Source organism: Muscardinus avellanarius (assembly GCF_963383645.1).
Source record: "Muscardinus avellanarius genome assembly, chromosome: 9".
Classification (NCBI taxonomy): Eukaryota; Metazoa; Chordata; class Mammalia; order Rodentia; family Gliridae; genus Muscardinus; species Muscardinus avellanarius.
Genome location: NC_137795.1, coordinates 82302596 through 82320802, shown reverse-complemented (window position 1 = coordinate 82320802; position 18207 = coordinate 82302596). Strand labels below are relative to the sequence as shown.

Below are 18207 nucleotides of genomic sequence, written 5' to 3'. Positions count from 1 at the left end.
CAGGTTTTAGGCCAGTCTCAGCAACTTACACCCTCAGTAACTTTACAAGATCCTGTTTCAAAACTAAAATATAATAGGGCTGGGATATAGCTTGAAAGTAGAATGACCCTCGTTCAATCCCTAGTATAAACAAACAAACCCACAAACAAAGAAAAGAAAAAAAATCCGAAACAAGTTCTCCCTAGGTTGCTAAGATTCTCACTATCTTGCTGACGCTGGTCTCAAACCTGTGATCCTCCTGTCTCAGCCTCCCAAGTACTTGGGATTATAGACATGTACCATCATGCCCAGCCTGGACTTTAATAACATTACTGAGCATTTTCTATGCACCCTGCACTTCTGCAAGTGCTCACTATACACTTACTTGTTGAATCTGGCAGCAAGCATCCTTTGAGGCAGGGACTACTAAGATTTCTTTTTACAGATCTAGAAACCTGAGACAAAAGAGGTGCCATCTAAGATAGAGCCCAGATTGAAACAGAGCAGTTACACTGTCTGACTCCATAGCTTGCGTTCTTATTAAACTAGCAAGATAACCCCACCAAACCAGCTTCAGGAGAATATGTCCAAGTCAGTAACTATTATCCTAAGATCCTGTGATGATGTCCATGATGTCCATTAATCAATCCTATTGAATAAAAACCCTCCCTCCTTTGGGAGTATGTAATACCTATCTGTAGGGCTCTTTCACTAGTTCTTCTTCCTTTGTTTTACTAATTAAAATGCTGATGTAAAATCATGCCACATATCCCTTAAAGGCAGATGTCAGTAACTGAAAGTTTAAGTGATTGCCAATCAAAATAGAGTGTTATCTAGAATTCTAGATAGAATGAGGATAGATAGCGGAAAGAATTCATGGGGCCTCCAGGAGCTTGTCTCATCATGTTCCTAGATTTCTGTCCACAGGCAAGAAGACTATTGCAGAAGCTGAAACACAGCTATTTTTGTTTCATCCACAGGTCTTAGAATAATTGTTTCTTTAGCCTGGGACAATCTTTCACCATGTTGACTCAGCTACTATTTATGCTTTATCTCAGTTTAGATTCCCTCTCTTTGGGAAACCATCCCTGAACTCTTAAGTTATTAAAGAGCCCGTGGGTTTTGTGTCAATGCAATGTACCATTGTGGCATTTATCACACATTACAAAAATCACTATTTGTTTTCATACTGTTTATACACTTATCACTTTCCATATATCACTAAAACCCCGCTGTCTAGCACACTGTCTAGTTCATGTTATGCATCCAATGAGTACTGAGTTAACTAATGATATTAACATTTTAAATGTTCCTTTGTTAACTAGTATATAAAGTCACTAAGGTAGAAGCTAAGTCATGGAAGTGATAAGATATTAACTGTGTCACATTCCAAAACAGTTTGATTAAACCTAAATATTTTCTCAGGAGAATATACGAGGGCACTATGCATAAATAATACAATTGATCTTCAGAAACAAACTTGTGGGGTTTTAGAAAAATATACAAGATTTATTTTAAAAAAGTACTACAAGCATGTCTTACTTTCTAGAAATGTTCATACAATATGTAAGGAGAGGAATCATACATATAAAGGCTAGATGCCACTCACAGATTAGGTAGGTGCCCTGGTGTGGCACACTCTTAAGTTTTGATCTCACTTTTGCACTGATTCTGGGTAGGTCTTCCACTGTTTCAATTTTTAGGTGGAAAAAAATGTGCCCTTTCCTGCTTTCCAGTTCATTAAAATTTATAGATACTTCTCATGCTACTACTTGCACTGAATTCACTTCATAATATAAATAAATTTGCATATCCCTATCTGTTGCAAGAAGGATCCAAGATTGTAATCATGTTATTAGTATTCACAATTCCTCCCAGGTAAAATTAATTCTGTGCCCCAATAGTACTGGAGGAAGTAGTAATAAGTACTGAATATTTATTGAGTATCTACTCTATGTGAGACTATAGGCACATAGAGAAAATTGCCCTACCAGCTTATGTTTTTCTCTTGCCCCACCATGAGGTAGTTATACATGGACCTGAAAAGACATCCACAAACTGGGATGAAGTAACGGCAGAATATATAATAAGAGGCTATTGTAATGTCAGAAAATATATGAATAGGAAGTGTAAAAATAAAAGTTTATCTCCTTCTTGAAAATAGATAAGAGTTGCCTCTCTTTTTTTAGTGAGTTTTCTTTAAAAAAAAAAAAGGGTCATTGTTTCTGGGCAGTGGTGAACACCTGAGAGCCTGAGACAGAAGAATTGTGTGTTTAAGGACAGTCTCAGCAATATAGTAAGCCTCTCACAAACCTAGGGATATAATTTAAATTTTTTAAAAATAGGACTGGGGGCATAGCTCAGAGGTAGAATGCCCAGTACCACATACAAGAGAAGAAAGAAAGAAAGAAAGAAAGAAAGAAAGAAAGAAAGAAAGAAAGAAAGAAAGAAAGAAAGAAAAGGGTCATTGTAAGCACTTTCTTCTCTTTGTAATGTATGTAAATATTTCAAAAACTAGATGGACCTTTTGTCAGCTTGTGGCCCAAGTTATCTTTCTCAAAGATTCACAAACACTTAGGAAGATGATGCCAGCTCTGTCATTTCCTGTGGGAAGGTAGAAGTGTAACTTGTCTAGGCCCTTTGCTCTAATTTGTGAAGCTACTGCCTATTGTAAAGATAAGATGTTTGTTTTTCTTGTGGATAAAGCCAATATGCCAAGAGATAGTCACTCCAATTGCCAGGTGAACTTTGGATGAACTATGTGTGACCAAAGTTGCTGTCAAGTCCTCCTACATGAGGACTAGCTATTGTTTATTCCAAAGACATGCATATAATGAGTTATGTCTGTTTGGATATAGAAAGTAGTGAGATGCCTTTCTGTTTTGGAATATCCTACAGGAATGCTTATGAAGTATATCACATGTGTTTAATGCTTATCCAGTAATACTACTGGTGCCTTTATAGAAAGAATTACCACACTGGAATATGGTGGTTTTTTTTAATTACATTTCTCAAACAGAAGACATTAATAGCAGTTACTTCTCAAAGGTGAAAGTCTGGCTATTTTCATACCTGTACATACACATACACACATATCATTTTATACTGTTATTGGTGCAAAATAGTCTCATATCATCATGTGGTTCAGACCATTTTTCATAAATGAAATAAGTGAAGTGACTTTTGTTGTAGGAAAGGGAATATATAAGAGTAATATAATACTCATCAGGAAAGATAATACTTGGGCTCTCATAGACCTTGGCACTAAAGGAAAATGGCCAGAAAGGCATCTATAGTCTGATCAAAATAGGTCTCTTCTGCCTGAGTATAGTCTCCTCTCTCAACTAGTAATTAGGAGTTATTGTACTGAAACCAAGAGCTAGACATCATCCCCTAAGGAAATGGAATTTAGCCTCTGTGGGCAAGAATCTGATTTTAAGTCCAACATGGCTGCTCCTTTCCATACATTACCCCTGCTGGGAGGCTATTTAATTGGCCAGAATGCCTCCTGCACCCCAGTTGGCCTGGTCCATGTGTTTGCCTGGGAACCCCCAGCATCAACATCCTCTCATTTTTGCCTCTTTCAGAAAGAGCCCCACTGTGAAATTGCTTGGCCTTTTATGTTTGTAAAACAGAATGTACAGGCATTGAGAAAGAGGGAGGCTCTGGGTGGGGAGTAACCAAGGAGCATCATACTGACCACTGTCTGTTCTTGCTGGCTTGAGGCTCTACGCTGCACCCGGATTCTGCTCCCAAGTTTCTTCCCTCAAGCACCCTGCTTCTCCACAGGTCCCTATTGCTTCTTCCCAGATTCTGGCTTCCATCTGGCCCACTGTTCCCAGGTCATAAGACACTACTCTGGTTAGTCTGAACTTTGCCTTGAAGTAGGCTTCAAGTCTCCTTCTGTACCCACAAACTCCAGGGTTATTCAGAGAAATGAATCTGGGCAGATATTATGTATCATAATAATCTGTTATAAGTTAGGAGGCTCCCTGAACTGTCCATTACAGTTTGGATGCTGGTGTGTCAGCAGACACAAAGAACCTCTAAGATCTTCTACATAACAGCCAGGAGAAATCCATACTCTAGTCAAGGGGTCTCTTACCTGAACAAAACAGATTACATGGTTAAAGCAGGAAGTGCTATTCATGGTAGGCAGAATAGTCATATATAATTTATCCCTTAAGAGATAGATGAAGGCCAGTCATGGTGGCGCACACTTGTAATCCCTGTGTTTGGAAGGCTGAGACAGGAGGATCGCACAGGTTTGAAGCCAGCTTCAGCTACTTAGTTAGACTCTCAGCAACTTAGTGAGACCCTGTTTCCAAATAAAATATAAAATAGGTCTGGAAGTATAGCCCAGAGGTAGAAAGCCCCTGGGTTCCACCTCCAGTACCACCAAAACAAAACAAAACAACAAAAAAAGAGATAGATGAAGTAGAATCCAACAGTCTTAAATATATGTGAATATATTTTAAAATAATTTTGGGGATTCTATGCCTACTCATTAAAACACATTTAATTAAATACAAAAGCGTTTCTGAAAATAGAAAATGAGTTGTTTATATGTCTTTCATCTTCTTATTCTTTGAAAATTCCTAAAGGGTCAGAATTTCCATAGAGAAAACATAAGAAGCTAAAACTAAATAAGATTGAACTTGGCATTTAGTGATTGGTTAAAAAAGGAAAGGGGCATAAATCAACTTAAAATTATTGTGAAGGATCCAAGTGTGGTGCCACACATCTGCAATCCCAGTACTTAAGAAGCTGAGATAGGGAGATCACAGGTTCACGACCAGCCTCAGCATCCTAGTGAGACCCTCAGGAACTTAACAAGACCCTGTTTCAAATTAAATACATAAATATATAAATGGGCTGGAGGTTTAGCTCAGAGGTAGACACTCCTGGGTACAATTTCTATACACCCCCACAAAAAGTCATTTGCCTCAGAGTTTAACATATTTAAGTGAATTTTTTTTTTCTGTACTGTGGATGGAACCCTGGGGCATTCTACCTCTGAGCCACACTGCCAGCCCTACTTTTTATTCTTTTTTTAATTTTTTAAAATAGGGTCTCACTGAATTGCAAAGGGCCTTACTAAGTAGCTGAGGGTGTCTATGAATCGCGATCTTCCTGTCTCAGCCTCCCAAATGCTGAGATTACAAGCATGCGCCACCAAGCCCAACTATTTAAGTGAATTTTATGTGACAATACAAACTGTAGCCTAAACCTATTTCTATTAATCACATAATTTTCTTCTCTTTCTTGATTTTGCTGAAATGTGTCTGTTTTATGGACTATATCTGTCCAGAGTAAGGAACATAGAGAGTGAAGTAAAAGAGGTCCAGAGAGAGAAGGCATGATGCAGCCCAAGATGAAGGCAAAAAGTCTGAGCAGAGCTGGAGGGAAGCCGCCAGGTCCTTTCATCTCAGCTGCTGCAGGACCTGCCCTGTCGACTGCAGACTTCACTAGATGCTGTTGGCAGGAGTATCTATGGGGCTGGACTAGAGAATTAGTGCAATTTTCACTCTATTCATAGGGAAAACACATCAGCATAGAGTTTACCCTTAGACAAAATAAGTAATGATTAGTTAATTGTGGTACTATTCTGTAGCCACATCTTTATTTTTAATTCTATACTTAATGATGGTTTTAAACAAGATGTTAGGATACACATATTTTAATCAACAAATAAACACTGAATATATATCCATTGCGTTGCTTTGAAATATGTATGTATATATTATACAATGGCTAAATCAATCTTATTAACACATGTTTTATTTTGTATTATTTTTAGAAAGTGAGAACAGTTACATTCTATCATTGCAATCTTCAAGAATGTAACACAAATAACTAAATTCTGAGTTGCAGATCATTTAGTTGTAGAGCCATTCAGGCCCTACAATGAGGCATGGATATTCATCATATTCATTGTAGGAAAAGCCAGCCAAGTTCTACTTCCAGGCTACACTCCCAGACCTATTTTTATAGTTTTTTATTTGGAAACAGGGTCTCTTAAGCCAGCGCGGCTGGCTTCGAACCTGCGTGATCCTCCTGTCTCCGCCTCCCAAGCGCGGGGATTACAAGCGTGCACCACCACGCCCAGCAATCAAAGCTTATGTAAACTTAAAAAAAAAATTCAGATAACAGGAGATACCTGTCCATAATATGCATTGGAGCAGGCCAACTCCTTTTAAATCCTTCCTTGAGATTATCAGATGCACCCAACCTTGTGCAATCTATTTTAGCTCAGGTTAAGACACTGCCAAATAATAATCGCCTGGATTTAGAGCGTATAGTCCTTGCTCAAAGAGCTTTCCCACAACAATGGGAAGTATTTATCTGATGCAGCCACAATTAAGTAGGACATTGTTAACAACTGTGTACAGATGAGAAAATTAAAAGGCCAAATGGTCAGCAGCCTGATCAGTCTGTAGGATAGAGGTGGCCAGGAAGCTTTACACAGCTATCCGTGCTCTGATTAGAGGCCTGTGATACCCTCTCACCAAGATCCTCCATTCTGAGTGGTGAAGAGAGGATCTGTGGATCTTATCTACCTTGTCCTTCTTAGCTTAAACCGAATCCAGATAAGTTTAAAGTATTTTGTGTCAACAAACTTGTCCAAACGATTTTGTGCCTGAAATATGCAACACACAGTAAGAAGAATTCTGTTTCTACAGTCTCACCCACTTCCATAGTCTCACTCTCTGGGACTCCCCATGCCACCAGGCTGGCATGCTAGTTTCCCAAGCCTCTTTTCTATGCCTTTATAAATACAGCATTTTAAACAGAAATGGGATAATTCTATAAGTAGCTTTCTGGAGCTTCATGTTTAACTTCTAAAGTGGAAATAAGAAGTGAGCAATCTGTTTAATATACAGAGTGGTGAATCAAAGAAGAAAATACAATATGTTAAAGAGATATTCCAGATCCCAGAAGTAAAGAATGACCTGTACAAACCAGAATTCAATCATTATTCTGCAAGGATTAAATTTTTTTTTAACTCCACCTACTTTCCCCTAGGTCAAGAGAAAGAAAGCACTAAACTTAGCTATATCCCAAAATAAAACCAAATACCATACCACACCATACACAACCTTACATTATGGCTCTTTCATTTTCTATAGTTTATTCTAGTCTTTATATTTAGACAGAATATTCTATTTAAGGAAATGATTTGGTATTTAAAGGCTCCCTTATTTTAGGGTGGCCAGACACATGTAATAGTAATTCCTGTATGGCCAGAGCCACCCTTGTACCTCATACAATCCTTGTATGCAACACAACCCTTTAACTAAAACCTAAAGATGTTTAGGTATAAGAACACTTGATAATATATCAGTACAGAATTTTCAATTCCAAATTGCTTTAGATAATGGTTAAAAAAAGAAACAATATGTTTATTACTCCAGGAAATAAAGATTATATTTTATAATGATGTAGCAAATACATTCATTTCTGATGATCTTATTACTATATGAGGTTCTAATCAAAGATGTAACAACTCAAACAAAAAGGTCTGGATATCTCCCTTGATAATCTTGAGATCCGTGTTTTTGATATTAAAATAAGACAACATGGCTTGATTTTTGTTCCACCGAATTGTCTTTGTTTTGACATTGCTATAGAAAATAAAAAATTACTAGGAAGAATGACAGTCACTTTTGTAATCCTTAAATGGAATGAAGTTACCCTGGAAAGAATAAAATCTTGTTGTTGACATTCCCAGATTTACAATTTATTGTTTCATCACACAGTGACAAAGGAAGCTGGCTCACCCTCCTCTAATCACTTTAAAAGTGGGACTCCGTGGATCAGCCCTGTCATTTCTTAGCATAATTACAGCATGAGTCCTGAATAAAAGAGCTACTTTTAATCTAAGCAAAAAACACAAGTAAGAGAGTAATACTTTTCCGCCCTTTATTTCTCCACCCATCTGGTAGTTAGTAGGGATTTGTATTACTTCACATATGATAATTGTTTACTCTTTCATAAATAACCTTAGCTTAAGTGAGTCTACCTAAATAATATTTTATATGTCATATATTATATTTTAGAATGGTTTATGGTAGCAGGCTAAGCCACTTTTAATAGAAAGATGTTATGATGTTCTTATAATTTTTATTAAGAAAATGTTTTATGTACAAACAGGTCATTTTCTCCAAGATTACAGAAAATTTTATAAATTTAAATGACAAAATACAAAAGGAAACAAACATAGGTCAATAAGGTAGACTATCATATATGAAATTAGAATTACATGGTCAAAAGCATTTAATTATAATTAAATGGTCAAAATTAAATGGTCAAAAGCAATGTACTTGGGCACTTCACAAAACCAATTATACAAGGAAGGAAAAAAACCCAAAATATTATATACATATATGGAAGGTATCACTAACAACCTTTTTAGCATGTGTGGGGAGAGGGTAGCAGGACAGGATTAGGAGGGAAGGGAACCATAGCCAGAGATATTGTGTGAATATATGAATATGTCACTTTCAATCTTATTACAGTGTGTAATCATATTACACCAATAAAATTCTATAAAGATCTTAAAGCTAATTTATTCTGAAATGCTATTCATCTAGCATAGTTTTGCATTTCCAAGGTGGACCATTATACAGATTGAAAATAATACTCAGCATTTAGTAACTATATTAAAAATGAAAAGAGATAGTAAATATTTTAGTGAATATCCCACTCACTACAGGTATTGGTTTGGAGTGATTTTTCTGGGAAAGATACATTTATTTGTATAAAAGATCGCAATTGTTTTGTATTTGATTTTTTTATATTCTAAAAATTCAGACAAAATAATGAAGCCACACTGAGTTGGAGTTATAAAATTGTGAAATGTCCTCAACATTTGTCTCTTCCTAAGATCCTCAAAGATTCTAGGAATAACTTTTAAAACCAATTGAAGAATTAACATAAGTGGAGTAATTCATTTTTTGAAACTCTGGTAAGCTTCCAGCCTCACTATGGACCACCCTTTTATGATATTGCTCCCCATAGGAAATGCCATTTATGGAAATGAGGTTATCCTTTTGATCAATAAATTGCGGCCAAAAGGAGCTGAGGCCAACAAGACTTAGGTTATAAGGTGGATCATGAAAATTGATTAGAAAGCCAAGAACTGTGCATTGTGTATGTGTAGAGATCCATTCAGGAGAGCCAACCACTCTACAGATGCAATGTCTACGTTCCATCAGCCCATCCAAAGGAGGAGCCTTGTGGGTAAATCCTAATAGAACACTATATGGTGGTATGTGCTGTTGTTATTATATCTACTGGAGCTCATGGGTAATGCTGTATTTCCTGAGTTGAGGAGGCATAGCCAGCTATTCTGGGATCTGGAGTAAATGGGAAACAGCACCACCTTTGCTCCATTAGTCCAAATATACTTGTCATACTAGGAATGCTGAGAACTCTAACTTTTTCTCCCTAAGATATAGGTTTTAATTTTTTTATTGGGGTTTAGAGGGAATAGAGGTACATTAAAGATTCTTTTTCATTTTATGCATACAGTTCTAGTAAATTCCTGAGTTCTCTGTTTAAAGGCTCATTAGTTGTAGAAAAATAACCTGCTTTTAGTCCCACCTCTGTAACTAAGAAGTTTATTGTTAAAAAACTAAACCAGGCTGAAGTCAATGTATTCAGTATAATATTAGGCAGACAGTAAATATCTTAATTAGCAGAAGTTATCATTAAAATGAGGAAATGTTAAAAAAAAACAATTTCAAGAGTAAATTGAATATACAACTATGTAGAAATGTACAAATCTAAGATAAAAACTTTATGGAGAGAAAGATTTTTGGTGGATATTCCTGAGGAGAGTACAGAGTGACTTTTATATTTATATTTTGTATGCATATTTTCTAAATTTTCCACAATGAATACTTACTGCCCTTAAAGTAAGAATAAGATAAGAAAGGAAATGCATGCTTTCTATAAAACACATCAGGATGATATACTTTCTCTATAAAACATAGTCCAGATTAGACAGGCTCCTGGTAAAGCCTTTCCAATCTAATGCCATTTTATCAACCCACTCATTTCTATTGAGTATTCAACTCTAATGCTCACCACTAACCCAGTGGTCATTGCAGGCATGCTATGGTTCATTCAAACTGCATCTGTGCTCTTCCATTCAGGCCCATGGCTTCTCCTTTCCCCACAGTTTCTGATAATGATTTTTGTCTGTAACTATGTGTAGTCAAAGTTCAGATGTGCATGATGATCCAAGCCAAGTCTGGTAATCTGACAAAATCATTTTATTCTCTGATTCTGATAAACTCAGCCATGGTGATTTAGACTGAAGCCCTTTCTGAAAGAATTCTTATCAACATTTATGAAACCAATAAAAAACATCACAAGAATGATCATAAGAATAGCAGCTAACATTGACTGAGAGCTTTCTGTTTAGAGGGAGGCTCTGTATCAATGGTTTTGAATTTCATTTATGTTATTTAATGCTCAGAACAATTGAGCCTCAGGTAGGTTGCACGTTACGTCCAAGGAGATGTCAGCGTGGGCCTGAGATTCAAACCCAACTTTATCTGATACCAATATGATCTATGCTACCAAATTTGCTTATGGAAAGCCCGCCAGAAATCATTTTGTGTTTGATATATTTTATTAATTATTTGGGCCATCAGGAATCTAATCTAAAATGATATGTTGAACTACAAGATTTCTTTTCATATATAAAAGAGACACAAAACTATAAAAGTTTATCTTGCTAACCCACAGCCCCCCAAGTGCTGTGTGCACGGGTGTCACTGTAAACACGATTTACATTATCATGTGAGACTATAATGCACCAATAAAAGCATATTAAAAAGTTTCTGTTGAATTGTATTATATAAATAATATTACCTGTATAGGACCAGCCAATCTCTTCAACAAGTTTCCTTTGTTGTCTGTAGTATCCATAAGCCCAATCTGAAACCAAGAAAAATTAAATGATCTAAGTGCAGAGAAATACATGCACCAAATTTTAAAAAATATACAATTCTCGCTGGGCATGGTAGTTCACGCTTATAATCCCTGTGCTTGGGAGGCTGAGTCAGGAGGATCACGCAGGTTCAAAGCCAGCCTCTACTGACTGGCTTAAGAAACCCTGTTTCCCTGTTTCCAAATAAAAAATATAAAATAGGTCTGGGAGTATAGCCCAGAGATAGAAGGACCCTGGGTTCCATCCCCAGTACCACCCCCCTAATAATAATAATAATAATAATAATAATAATAATAAAAATAAACAATTCTCAAATAATTTTATCCTAAGAGGTCTGTTCATTGATTATTCTTTCTTATGTCACCTTACAGACATAAATGCTCCTGTTCTGGTAGGCAGTGTAAATCTGAGGAGGTACACTTAAGAAATGCCAAAATTTTATGACAAAGAAAATATTCTGGATAAACCAGGAATAACTTAGACCATCATTCCAAAGACAGATATGGTCAGAAAAGATAACTTATTATATAATCAATATATATATTTATTCTCCAGGTTTATATATGAAATCTCATTGAGTAAAGATACTTTTGTGCTTGCAACCCAAGTTTTAACTATAAGGGCATCTTAGCACACCAGAAGTTATCGTGCTTTCAAAATTTGCTTCATGAGGGCTGAGGTTGATTAATGGAGGAGCTACATTCAAATATGTGTAAAAGGATGAATGTAGCATGGTCAACCTGGATACTCATTGTTGGGGGGGTAGGGAAGAAAGCGGCGTGAAGGGCACCAAGTACAGTCTGAATGTATGTCATTTTCAATATGATCCACATAAAAATATAAAAAAAGAAGGTAATAGTTTTGCCAAAAAATTTACTTTCCTTCTAATATAAAATGAAATTAACTGTCTTGAGAAAATTGGAATTCAAATGCATGTGTGCATTGTCTGGGAGGAAAGTTATGTTAAATACTGTAAGTGAATTTGTCCCTAGAGGAACAGAGATGCCTGATAGCCATAATGAATGGGAAGCTTGGATCATCATAAAAATATTGGCCACCTCAGGACTGGAGACAGAGGTCTAAAACCTGGAGAAAGAAGTACAGAAAAGAAGATGGGTAGAAGCCTAAATGTCACTAGGAATAATTAAAATTTTGCCTGGAGTCACTTCTGCACCCCTATAATTGGACCCCTAATCCCAGACTGTACTAACATTTGTACTTAATTTCCATTGCAATGTGAATAAAATAAATTTTTATGGCCTATGTTTGGAACATGGCCAATTGTTACAAACTTTCTATAAAAAGGTTACAGATGACTTACTAATGAACTGATTGGAGAATACTCCCTTATTAATTGGGGTTTAATAATATAGCTTTCATCTGAATACACACAAATATATGTATATACACATGCACAATATTATACTGACTTTGCCCTTTAGTTGGAAAAATAAATTATTTCGCATTCACTCCATACAGTTTTCTTTTTATTGATGATTTCCAATTATTTGGGGGGTACCAATACTTTGAATACATTCTTTAAAATGGAGTCATCTAGGGAGAGCATTCTTTTCTCCCAGTTTCAGTGGGAGGATAGGACTCTCTAACTTTAGTGCTCCCTATCCTCCTCGTTCCAAGCTGCAAAAACATGAGTTTATTTTTCCTTTGGATGGTCAACTAGAAAACGCAGATGGCTTCTGACTTCCTCCAAATGTACTACCGTACTTTCTCATTGGCTCATTCTAGACCTTAAAAGTCTTACCTCCCTCTGCTTCATAGGAGTTGAGCTCAGAGTGAATCCTGGCTTCTTTCCACTATTGCAATAGCCTTGAATAAAATCTTCTTTGCCTGTTTATATTTGCCTAGTGGAGTTTTTGTTTTGATAATGGATATAGCACATTTTATTTACTCATTCATCAGTGGTTATTTCCATTTTGGGGGCTATTCTAATAATGCTACTATGAATAGTCATACATATATTTGTTTCTTTCCTTAAAGATAAAATACTATACTCACACAATTTGTTTTTCAAATATAGTTGTTTCTTATAGTGATAGTCTTTTAAGGTGAAATTAAATTCTGGAGACAAGTACATTTTTAGGATAAAAGCAGGCATACAACTGAATGCTAGAAAGGGACTTTAGAGATCATTTGACTCAAACTTTAAAAGTCTAGAAAAAACATTCCTACTTTAAAGATAAGACAATTATGCCAAACCCCATAAATGGTTTGTATCATTAGTAACTGATAAAAATAGTGACTGGGATGTATATTCTCTTGTTCCCTCCACAGTATTAAGGACACTAACAATCCCGAGCTAACTGAGCTATTAGTCACCCTTCTGCAGGCCTTTCCTTCAGCAGAAACCCCTGTGCCTGTGTGCCTTCAAGAGAAAGAAAATGAAGCAAAACAATACCAGCCAGAGGCTCATTAGCAGAAATTATCTTGGCAAATGGATTATAGAGAATTAACTGCATACTTGATTTTACCTGATAATCCACTGGAACTTTCCTCTAAAACTTTGCACTGACCACAGAAAAAATGTTTGTTGTCATCTTGTATATAGTTTAAATGTAAACGCTTTAACACATTTTTTGACATTTAAATACATTTTGATGACTTTAGAAGATTAGATACCACACAAAACTTGTACTTAACAAGTATTCCATTGAAATAAAACAACTGTAAGCTCTAGTTTTAATGATTCCTTATAAGAGATGATAGCAAGAATCCATAGATTTCTAGCTTTCCTTGTAGGGCTTTATCACCACACAATGAGCATTTGTCCTTGGTTTCTAATTACTTACATTAAGAAAGCTTTTTCAATACAAGATTCCCAGGTGTTGGTAATTCTCTTTAGTTCCTTTATGTATTGTTCCTTTAATTGTTACTTCAAACAATCCATTACACATTCATATGCTAATTCCATAGTCCTTGGGCGTGAGAGAGTACCCCACTTTTAAAATTCTACTTAGAGGTCTGATAGATGAGATGTGATAGCTCCAATGAACAAGAAAAAAAGAAGCTAGCTTCACTTTCTGTGGCATTAGATACTTTGAAAACCAGTAAATCCTATATAAAATAGAATTCATCAGAGGGCTCACACATTTAAACATTCATTAAAATAAAAATATAATGCTTTATTACTGTTTCTGAGGATTTGGGCTTCTTTAGTTTTTATATCTTGTTTCTTTCCATTTAAAGTACTTGCCCTATTTGTTTTAGGCTATTTCATAATGATAAAACTAGAAAAGAAATTTCAGATAGGGATTATACACATAAAATAAGAATGTATACATTAATAAAATTGTGTGTGTGTGTGTGTGTGTGTGTGTGTGTGTGTGTGTGTTACTGGGGATGGAACCTGGGGCATTCTACCTCTGGGCTACACTCCCAGACCTATTTTATATTTTATTTGGAAACAGGGTCTCACTAAGTTGCTAAGAGCCTCACTAAGTAGCTGAGGCTGGCTTCGAACGTGCGCAATCCTCCTGTCTCAGCCTCCCAAGCACAGGGATTACAAGCGTGAGCCACCACACCCAGCTCATTTAATGAGTATTCTTAAGGTTATTCTAAAATTTATCTGGAAAAATAATTCTTCATGATGTGGCTTTTGAAGTTGCTAAGAGAACAGAGGAAAATTTGCTTATATTATTTCAGGTAACCTTAAATGTCTTTGTTTCAACCCATTCCATCTTATATTTTTCCTTAAACACCTACATAAAAACAAATATGAATATACATACATGCACAAACATTTGCCTATATGTTACACATATGTTTACTTTTTTGGTACTGGAGGGGCATTACAGGGTTACATCCCTGGGTAATCCAGGGACATTCTAGCTCCAAAGTAGCCCCCTAGATCTATCTTAATTTTATTTATTTATCTTTTTGCAGGTCTAGGGATGTAATCCAGGGGCATTCAACCTCTGAGCTACACCCCCTTACCTATTTTTTATTCTTTATTTTGAAACAAGATCTCACTAAGTTGCAGAGTGCCTCACTAAGTAGCCGAGGCTGTCCGCAAACCATGATCCTCTATTCTCATCTTCCGGAATGCTGGGATTACAAGCGTGCACCACCACACCCGGCTTAATTTTATTTTGAAACAAGGTCTTCCTAAATTGCTGATGCTGTACTGGAACCTGCAATCCTGTCTCAGCCTGTCAAGTCCTGAGATTACAGGCATGTGCCACCATAGCTGTCTTATTTCTTTTTCTTTGCAATCATGTAATGGAGATCAAAGTGTTGCTTAATAACCATCACTAGCTTTTTGTCTCAAATTTTGAAATTTCTTCCTCTCAAATAAAATTAAGGGAGGTCTCATCATACTAAAGATTCCATTATAGGTCTGAATGATAAAATTACTTCCAACTGTGTCTTTATCCTGAAGAAAGTCATTGTTTTATATTGATCAGTAATTTATATCTCCATTCTAATACAAATTATAGCAGCAAAACACACACACATGCATGCACACACAGATGTACACATACTGGAATGCTATAAAGTACTCAAAATACAAAAGGGAAGAAAAATAGAGTGGTCCTCAGAAAAAGAAACTCCAGGAAGAATATAACTACACACATACATCCGATGTCTGGGATTCCACCTTTCTTAAAGTGGCCTTGTCTGCAGCATAGTAATATTTCTGACATTATGCCATATCCTTTAAATAAATGACTAAGGATGTTCAGAAAAGGTTAGGTGGTGGTAGAACTCTGGGAAGGTGTCAGAGAAGGAGAAGAATTAGAGGCGAATTTCTGAGGATCTTTAAGACTGGCAAGGACAGAGAGACATGGGGCAGGGACTAAAGTTCCACGTTGAGGGTGGGTCTAAGAATCAGCCAATGGGCAGCTGTGGAGCCCAGGGTAGGCGGAGCTCCTGTGGAGCATCCTAAGCCAATAGGGACTCATTCTTGGTGACAGGTCAATCACTGGAATACAGGATCATATAATCTTCATGCTTTTCATTTTTATCCTACTGTCTCTTCTTACCTAGATTTCTTTTGAAAATGTGGAGGCATTCTTCTGAGTTGACAGAATGATTTTGAACATATTCCATATATTGAGTATGTTTGAAAGAAACATAGCAGAGCAGAGTATGGAATAATAAGATGCGTATTTTAGCTGAAGTGAAAGCGGTGAAGAAAGGTAGGTGACCCGTGAATGTGGGAAGGGGCTGGAAACCTCTGGAGGCGTCTTTCAGTGTCGTCAGAGTAATCACCATCTGCTAAACAGTTTCACATCCGGACAGGCAGAAGACTTCAGTGGCAGAAATGAAAATAAAATGGTTGGCAGTGACAGAAGTCAGAATTGTCTGTCACTGGAAACAAGTCTCCTTGCTTAGAAAAACAAAAAATAAAATCAAAACTAGGAGCTCCTTCAAGACAAGAACCAGCTTTTGATAAAACCCCTATGGGTCATATATCGTCTGGTTATTAAGGTTTAGTATGTGTTCAAATGTCCTCTGGTGGCTCTCTTTCTTCCTCAAATAAGAAAGCAAAGTTTATAATCCAGTGAGTTAAAACCAAAACTCTGATTAGCTAATGAAGGCAAATTTAAATTTAAACTTTAAGTAAAGTTAAAATTTTTTCTTGAGTAGAGTTTGCAGTGTCACATGTGAGGGATCTTCTCTATGAATTTTCTTCTCATTCAGTGTTAAGGGTTGGCTTTCAGTCAAACTAACCTGTCATATAACCTGTCCTTGTCCATCTTCAATGTCAGTTTTTATCTAGCATACAAAGAAAACCTTAGTAATTCAGAGACTGTGGCTTGTTTAGGGTATAGTAATATTTCAAGCATTGTTCTTACTGTTAATCACTTCAGGTGTAACCCAAATCCATAAAAACATACTTATTTTTTTGGTACTGGGGGTTGAACCCAATGGCATTCTACCTCTGAGCTAAACATCCAGCCTATTTAATTTTTTGGTTTTGAAACAGAGTCTCACTAAGTTGCTAAGGCTGTCCATGAACCTGCAATTCTCCTGTCTCAGCTTCCCAAGTACTGGAATTATAAAAAGTGTACCACCAGACCCACATGATATACTGCTTTAAAAATATATATACATTACTTCCCCCCAAACCATCTGCTTTCCGTGTCCAGCTGCTTTCTGGTGTCAGAAAGAGTCCCATTGTTTGTTCTCCTTTCTACAAAAGTTTAAGTATAATAATTTTAAGTCTCAAAACTTAAATAGTGACTTAATGCCAAATAGGACTCATTCATTTATATTATTTAAGAAAAGGAAATCTAAAAAAATAAGAGTTTTGAGCCTCGATGACCTCTTTGCTTAAGAATAAGCTTAAAGAGATAACAAAGGAGATGCATGAGGCACTACATAACAATGATAAAATTATCAAAGGAGATGGAAAGATTGAACACAAAAGCTAGTGTGAAAGAAGGAAGGAGCTGTTCCTTCCATACGCTATTTCAGTAGTAAGACATTCAATTAGATATATAAGTCTCACTAGACTCAGGAAGAGTTCAGAGGTGAGCAATTTTTAAATTGTATTGTTTAAAAAAAATGTATTATTCCTTAGATAATCACTATGACTACTTTCCTAGAGAGAATTTCTATGTTGGCAATATGTTTACCAAGACTATTTAAATTTTTCAAAGAAAGCTCAAAATATTCACAATCTTGTCTTAGAAAGTAGTTAGTATATTTTCTAATACTTAGTCATATGCTTTTAGCCTAATATAATTTATCCATGTTTCCAAAGTTGAAAAGTTTTTGTTTAAAATATGTTAATAATTTTCTTTATCACATAATAATACATACCCATTTTAGATAAATTAGAAAAATACAGAGAAGAAAAATTAGTGTTAAAACTCACTTGTAATTCTCTTGTGTATACCTATACCATTTATAATTTTGCACATGCAGATGTTTTCTACATATTATATAAGAATATATAATAAATTTATACCTCACATAAATGTATTACTCTATTTCTTCATTTGGTAATGTGCACTTTATACAAAATAATAAATCACTGACATATTTTCAAGTTAATGAATATGGTTTTATAGAATCTTGAGTTCACTAAGCGCATTCTCTCCATTTTGGATATAAAATTAAAAAGCTAAATTAATTTTAGAAAAAAAATTCTTGGACTTAATGCGAGTGATAACAGTTTTCACTAAGCTATCCTTCCCTGGAGCTTTAGGTATAAAATAAAGTCTGTAGAAGAATAGATACTACTTTTCCCTTGTCAGACTTCTTATACAACTCCACAAAAACATTAAGACAGCAGAAAC

The 18207-nt window shown here is 35.9% G+C and overlaps 1 protein-coding gene across 4 annotated transcripts in view; it reads right to left on the bottom strand.

Annotated features, from left to right (window-relative positions):
* Window positions 1–18207, bottom strand: part of PTPRZ1 (protein tyrosine phosphatase receptor type Z1) — a gene marked incomplete at both ends in the record, with an annotated part of 173093 nt that overhangs the window by 102897 nt on the left and 51989 nt on the right. For all 4 annotated transcript variants that reach the window (XM_080701724.1, XM_080701725.1, XM_080701726.1 and 1 more), the window contains one exon: window positions 10864–10929. In XM_080701724.1, coding sequence (XP_080557850.1) covers window positions 10864–10929 — 66 coding nt within the window. The remainder of the gene's footprint in view (window positions 1–10863; window positions 10930–18207) is intronic.